The sequence below is a fragment of the Astatotilapia calliptera genome, chromosome 11, assembly GCF_964374335.1.
Source record: "Astatotilapia calliptera chromosome 11, fAstCal68.1, whole genome shotgun sequence".
Lineage (NCBI taxonomy): Eukaryota > Metazoa > Chordata > Actinopteri > Cichliformes > Cichlidae > Astatotilapia > Astatotilapia calliptera.
In genome coordinates, this window is record NC_137432.1 from 36,763,448 (window position 1) to 36,770,697 (window position 7,250).

At 42.3% G+C, this 7,250-nt stretch overlaps 1 protein-coding gene across 2 annotated transcripts; it reads left to right on the forward strand.

Annotated features, from left to right (window-relative positions):
• Positions 1-940: 940 nt before the first annotated feature.
• Positions 941-6,250, forward strand: zp3d.2 (zona pellucida glycoprotein 3d tandem duplicate 2). 2 transcript variants are annotated; one of them, XM_026184386.2, is made up of 8 exons: positions 941-1,553; positions 3,162-3,268; positions 3,377-3,480; positions 4,363-4,537; positions 4,624-4,729; positions 5,206-5,291; positions 5,376-5,449; positions 5,895-6,250. In XM_026184386.2, the coding sequence occupies exons 1-8, from the start codon at positions 993-995 to the stop codon at positions 6,230-6,232; spliced, it is 1,551 nt and encodes a 516-aa protein (XP_026040171.1). In that variant the 5' UTR covers positions 941-992; the 3' UTR covers positions 6,233-6,250. The 2 variants fall into 2 exon arrangements, with proteins under 2 accessions (XP_026040171.1, XP_026040170.1); XM_026184385.2 differs by having other exon boundaries at positions 942-1,553; positions 5,203-5,291.
• The last annotated feature ends 1,000 nt before the right edge of the window (positions 6,251-7,250 follow it).

The following is a 7,250-nucleotide window of genomic DNA, read 5'->3' on the forward strand; positions in this document are numbered from 1 at the left end:
GTCCGGCAGCCTCGCCTCTGTCAGTGCGCCCCAGGACGGCTGTGGCTACAATGTAGCTGCCATCACCAGTGTGTGAATGTGTGTGTGAATGGGGTCCTTACGGACTAGTAAGGCGCTATACAAATACAGGCCATTTACCATTATGAAGCTATATTATTACGACTACATAATACAATTATATATTGTATTATGAAATACAATGAAACATTAAGTTTTTGTACAGAGTATCGGTATCGGATCAGTATCGTCGATACCACCGACGGAAAGGAAATCAGTGGTACCGCACATCACTACTGCCTTTCTTTAACAGTCCTTTGTATATATCAGCAGGTGTTTTGGAGGTCCATTGAGTTAAATGTGTTGGTTTTACAAAGCATGCAACCTGTAGAAGTGTAAAGGTTTTTTATTCAGATTGAGTCGATTCCTGTTATTGAAACAGTCAGGATAAGAACATCTGTCACCAGATGGTGAATCTTTTCACTCCTTTTAGAACACAAACAGTGACGAGTCACAGCCTGGCACCAAAATGTAGACTAAACATCCAGGGTACCAATTGTTCCTGTTCCTCTGTATCATAGACATTCAATTGGTGGCATTTTGCATTGAAAATATATGTTTCATGATGAGATGCTGATCCCATGACCAGATGCTCAATAACAAAAATCATGCTGTTTTCTGCCCTGAAAACTGAATATATTTGTCTTCTTCTGTACTTCAAAAGACAAAAAAATGCTGGAAAAATAAAGCAAATGTAAAAGCACAAAATGTCAACCCAACCTTCTGTACTAACAGAGCCTGTAACTGGGAAATCGTTCATAGTAGGAGAGATTGCGCGTTTTAATTAACTATGAAAAATCAGCTGATTCTGGGGGAGGTCAGGTGATCCTCCTGGAAAACATCAAAACGTTGTTTTTACTTCAAACAGCCAGTGAGTGGCGCCCTTTGCTGTCCGTCTGCTTCTTCTGCGCCAGGTGTTGTTAATTTACCTCCACATGAGGAGAGCATCATCAGCCGTGACAGCCAACCTTCCGCCCTTTCGGATACTTTGTTGTATGTCACTGGGATTTCCGGGCATGCTTTACCTACCTTTCCTTCTCTTGCTGCCCGTGTTTGCGTCCACTAAAGCGGGGACAGCGGCCCATCGGCCTTCGGAGCAGACAGCGCAGGTGATGAGAAAAGTTCCCCGGAGAGAAACGCCGACTCTCCTTCCGCCGCCGTACCTCCACCTCCCGATGTTTGTGGACTCTCAAGTGCCGCTGGTGGATAAGGAGTACTTCTCTCCGCTCAGGGGCACGGGAGTGGAGCCTCTGCCCGAGCGCGTCCGGGACGTCCTGCTCCCTATTCCGCCCAAATCCACTCCGCCCAGCGTCTCGGATGTTTCCGTGAAGACTACGTGTAAGCGGACAAAGATGCAAGTCCAGGTGGAGAGGAGCCTTCTGGGAACGGGTGAAGCCCGGTCTCAGCTCAAGCTGGGGACGTGCACAGCCAGCAAATCCACGAGGGATTACCTTTATTTTGAGTATGGCCTCGGTATGTGTGGAACCAAGCGCACGGTGAGTCTCAGGCAAGAAAGGACCCCAGAGAATTAAAAGCGGAATAATGCTGATTCTGATTTTCTGTTCTTGTCCGCGATGATTAACCAGTTTTGCGTCTTTAGTGGGTTACAGTGGACACAGAACTGTTACACCAATGACGACATCTAAAACGGTGAACATGTCATTTATATGCCAGGCTTTGCTCCAGTAGGTTAAACTGGGCCTGGTACTACTTATTTCTTGGAGTCACTAGAGTAGCTTTGCTTGATTTGTTTAATTTTACCGATTACCGGGCCTACAGCCCCAAGTTCACCCTCTGTCTGGAGCAAGATGCCTCACCTCACTTTAAAAAAGCTTGCTTCTGATTGGTTCCCCCTGGCAAATGTAGGCTTGATCAGGAGGCGATTGGGTTTCTGTACTCACTGCCAGAGGAACTAACTTTATGACGTCACACAGAGCCAAGAGTCGGGGGGGGGGAACTGTTAAACTGGACCTTTGGCTCACAGGGATTGCTGTTACATACACTGGCCTCATTATAGCGCGCGCGCGCGCGCGCGCACACACACACACACACACACACACACACACACACACACACACACACACACACACACACACACACACACACAGAAAATATGAAAAAGAAAATTTATAGATGAGCTTTAAATATGTGCATCTTTGGAGTTGCATACAGAAGCATCATTATACTATTTCAACAATATCTGACTTTTTCTTGGCACAGCACAGGCAGGGTAAAATTATTTTTTTAGTTCAGAGCAGGAATTTTGTGCTGCTGTTTAAGTGTATTCATCTTTAATAAGATCACAAAAATGGGGAAAAAATACTGGAAGAGATTTTTTTTTTGTTTTTTTTCCCTCAGAACCATGCAGAACAGAATCTGCCAAAAATCCAACTTAAACAAGTGACTTATTAATCAATAAATCCGCCTTTAAATAAAACACAAAATGCTAAATATGTAGCAGGAGTAGATGCGCAAAACAAGTCACAATGAATGCAAATTTATTAACAGAACATAAGGACACAAATATTTACTGAGAGCTGGAGGACAAGTCTTTGCCCCCCTGTTCCTAGCTTCAATGACCGGTCTGTATATGCACTTATTTCTGTCACACAAATTAATCAAAGTATTGCACTATTCATCTGATTGCATAGAGAAATCTGTGCTTGAAAGATGTGGACATATTTATATATTTATACCCTCGTTTGTCCACTAGGGGGCTCTGTAGTAGGACACCACAGTCAGATAAACCTTTTTGAGTGTTTGGAGTTTTGGTCAGGTGACACAAAACACCCGATGACGTCAGCATTACTGTAAGATTTTATATTCCTATTGAACAAATAAGAAAACAATAGATATATTTCAATAAAAGTAGTTTAAATGTATGTTTCCATAACATTTTCATGTACTGCAGTAATTTATATTTGAATTTTAGGTTTTTGACTAAATCTTCAGCCATAAGATTAGGATTACATGTTGAGTAAGATTATGTGCACACCTGCTGTGATTCACTGTTGGCATTCAGCTCACTGCTGAGCCATAAAAGCCTGTCTCATAACTGTAGACAAAGTTTTATTTAAATGTTAATATAAAAATTCTGGTTGCAGATCATTGATAACCAGGTTGTCTATTCAAACACACTTCGTTACGACCCACCGAGACCAATCAGGCGAGTGGTGCCCTTCAACCTACCTGTGTCATGTTATTTTAACAGGTGAGCTTAAAAGATTAAATTGAGGACAGACAGAAACTTATTCATAACACACAAACTGTTTATTAATGCTGTTTTTCCATTTTTCTTTTAATGCTAACAACCTTTTAGGTACCAATACACCTACAAAATTGGCTACATACCAAAGGTGCCCATACGCAGGCTCTTCAAACGAGTAAAGAACGGAGCTAAATTCAGTCTGACGCCACGAAACGGTAAACCTACAGAAATGTGTGCAGTTATTAAACCCCGGTGGATTTCGGAGGTTCTTGGTGGTCTTTGTTTATCAAATTAAATTAATATTTGATAAACATTTTTCAATATCATTCAGAAGCAAGACCTTGATGTTAATGTGACAAATGCAAAGTTTGCAACTCTGTGCAGGTGCTAGAAACAGATTAATGTCAAAATCACTCGTGTGGTTTTGCTGAGTCACTGTTTCTTTAAGCACAGTATCCTAGTACACACCTCCACACTAATCATGAGTCTTTGGATCCAGGAGGACATTTATATCTGGAATAATGATGTACTTTATTTAGATTACCAAACATTTAATTATTTCAATTTGATGTGTTTATGAAGAGCACAAGTTAAATGTCCAGTTTTGTTGTATTTCATAAAGATAAAAAAATCCTCCCTATAGTGATTGAATCTGAATAGAAACATTCATTTCTTAAGTTGGTGCCACATTTCATCCAGATGTGTTCATAACTATTTGAGTCATGCTGCTAACAAACAAACTGCTTGGTGACGTCACCCTCATAAATATGTTGATGCTTTATGAGCTAAGATATCCAGGGAACACAAGGTTTTAATCATGTAGCAAGCTGACTTCAGAGATTCATTCTTTGCTACTAATATTTTGGCACCATCTTTACTCCTAATTGACACTCCAAGGATTTTGCAGATTGTCTGGAAAATACTTTGTCCAGTAGATATTCCGTCGATATTCAGGTGAATTTTTGCAGTTTGAGCACTTTGCAAAGCTGCTTTCACACAGCTGCTATCAAAATGGTTTGTTTTTAAAGTGTGAGTGAGCTTTGCAGCTGCTTTTCCTGTCGCTTTACTGCTAATTTACTGTCCTATTTTCCTTTTAGCGAAGTGGGAAAGGCTGTCCCCATCAGGTCAGTACGTGCTCGGAAAGCCCATGTACTTTCAGGCCGAGGCCCTGCCCATGTCCCACGATGAAAGACTGTACATCCACTCGTGTTATGCCACTCCAGAGAAGTCCCACACATTCACGCTTAGATTCCCTGTTGTGAGAAACTTTGGGTAATGAATGTCACACGTCAAAAAAGCTGAAGCATTATTAAAAAAAAAATCATGCCATGGCCAGCTGTTTTCTCTTTCTGATAAAGATGTATGGTTGAAAGCAAAGGCGGGCGCTCCAGGTTCATCCCGTACAGAAACGATGCTGTGAGGTTCTCTGTGGATGCGTTCCTGTTCAAGGGAATGATGGGCCAGGTCAGCCGAAGTGTCACCAGACTAATGTGCTTCATATGTTCTTGTCCTTTATTTTATCCCAAGTTCTTTGCCGTAAATCAGTGATGGCTTGCATGTGTACTGAGAAGTAAGTAGATCTCGACATGTGCCTTTACCCGCTTGATTTAAAAATTTGAGTAAAGCAGAAGTCTTATATTTAAAACAAGCAAAGAGCTTCTTTATGCAGGCGCATTGTCATAATTACTCCACATCTTTCGCTGTTAATTATTTGCTTCATGCAAATTAATTGTTTGCTAAGCCTGTGCATGTGTAACTGTAAAAATTCAGTGGTTTTGGATGGCTGACCCCTTTTTAAATTAAATTGGGTTAGATTTGGTCCCCATATTTTATTTATTTATTTATTTATTGGGAATATCTGGGAGTCGGTGTGGTTTGACTGAATAAAGCGATTAAAAACTAATAGGGTAAACTTGCTTTTTCTGTATCTGCTGCAGCAGCTGTACATGCACTGCATCATGTCTGTGGGCAGTTCGGTGCCTACACCCACAGCCAAGTCCTGCAACTACGACACAAAGGCCAGAAGGTTAGATTTCCCCTGAAGCTCTTCTTAAAAACGCTGTGATATGATGATATTGAAAGCGTCTGTTGTCTTTGCTGCTTTGTGCAGATGGGCTGAGCTGTATGGATCAGACACAGTGTGCAGCTGCTGTGACTCCAACTGTAGCTCTGCTGCATCCAATGGTGAATCATCACTTAAACTTTTTTTTTTTTTTTTTTTTTTTTTTTTTAAACAAAGAATTGTTTGCTTCAATTCCACCATCAGGCTGGGGTCTTTCTGTGTGGAGTTTGCATGTTCTCCCCGTGTTTGCGTGGGTTCTCTCCGGGTACTCCGGCTTCCTCCCACCGTCCAAAGACATGCAGCTTGTGGGGATAGGTTAATTGGATAATCCAAATTGCCACTAGGTGTGAATGTGTGAATGAATGTGAGTGTGAATGGTTGTCTGTCCCTGTGACAGACTGGCGACCTGTCCAGGGTGTACCCCGCCTCTCGCCCTATGACAGCTGGGATAGGCTCCAGCGCCCCCCGCGACCCTGAAAAGGATAAGCGGAAGCGGATGGATGGAGAATTGTTTGCTTTCTGCTGGAATTAAATGATTGAATATTAAAACATTTTCATCTTTTCCAGAGACTCAAATAATCAGCAGTCGGCCGTGGACCATAGAACCTAAAGCGAAAGCCATCGGCTCCCTGAAGAGGAACACGATCTCCACCAAAACAACAGCGGCACCGGAGTCAGTCATGACTGAGTGGAGGTGGACGTCACAGCCGGTGGTGACAGCAGCACTTCCGATGGATAAGGTGGAGAAAACGGTGAAGGATTTGGATTGGCCGTTTGGAGGTGGTGGAGTGATGTGGACTGAGGAGGAAGGTGAGAAGAAGCAGGGGAAGGGCTCTGCTTCTGTGGAGGAGGTGATCGCAGAACCCCGCCGGATATTTGAAGAAATATTTGATTTTGACAAATAAAGCTGGAGTTTGATCAGCGACGAGCTTCCTCCGGGTCTCTAATTTCAAACCAAATTAATTCCACTTATAATTTTGCAAAAATGTTTTCTGTGGTAAACAAGTTTGAGAAAGTTGTTGTTGATACTGAGCAAATTGATTACCTTTATTTGATTTGCATCACTAAATCTATAAACAATGACATACTTAAAGATTATTGGAAATTCAATCTCATACTTACTGAGCGATGGGTGAGAAAGTGGACACCCCCATAGGTTGTATAGAAAATAAACTTCATTGTGAAGCTCCAGGTCTGCCATCTTGTCGTTTGTGAGGACCAGATGTGAGAACCAGATGTGTAGGTCAAAGCATGTCAGTGTGAATTTAATGTGCAGTGACTCAGTTTAGACATTTCTGTATTATCAATAATTATTCGGACTTCAATCACAGAGAGAAAGAAATGCAGGACTCACACGGGATCGTCTCTTCAACAGTAAGAGAAGATATGAATGCAACTAATTTTAATTCAATGAGCATTTTGTCATCATTTCTATTTCTGTAAAAATTCAGGCGCTGGTAGTGAAGTGTTATTTTTCACCATGTTGTCGTGCATAAGACGGCACGGCGAGAACTCGTGGGGCAGAGTGGTGCAGTGGTCAGCGCTGTCGCCTCGCATCAAGAAGCTTGTTGGTTTGAATCGAGCAGCCAGCTGCGCCCTGTTTGCATGTTCTTCTTGTGTCTACATGGTTCTTCGTGGTTATGCAGAGATCCTCCCACGGTACAAAAACAAGCAAAGGCATAGCCATCCTAAATTGAAGGTGTGATTGAATGACCACCCGTCTTGTGTGTGCCCCACTTCTCTCACCCTGTGACAGTTGGGATGGGCCCCTCTTACAGGGTGATAGAGTGGGTGGATGAATGGATGTTATAGTTTTCCCCGAGTCTTGTATACAGTTGGTCTTCTGTTTAGATCCCGAGGAGTTTAAAGCACTTCTACACTGACTGAACATCTCAGACCCAAAGGCTACATCCATCTTTTGTA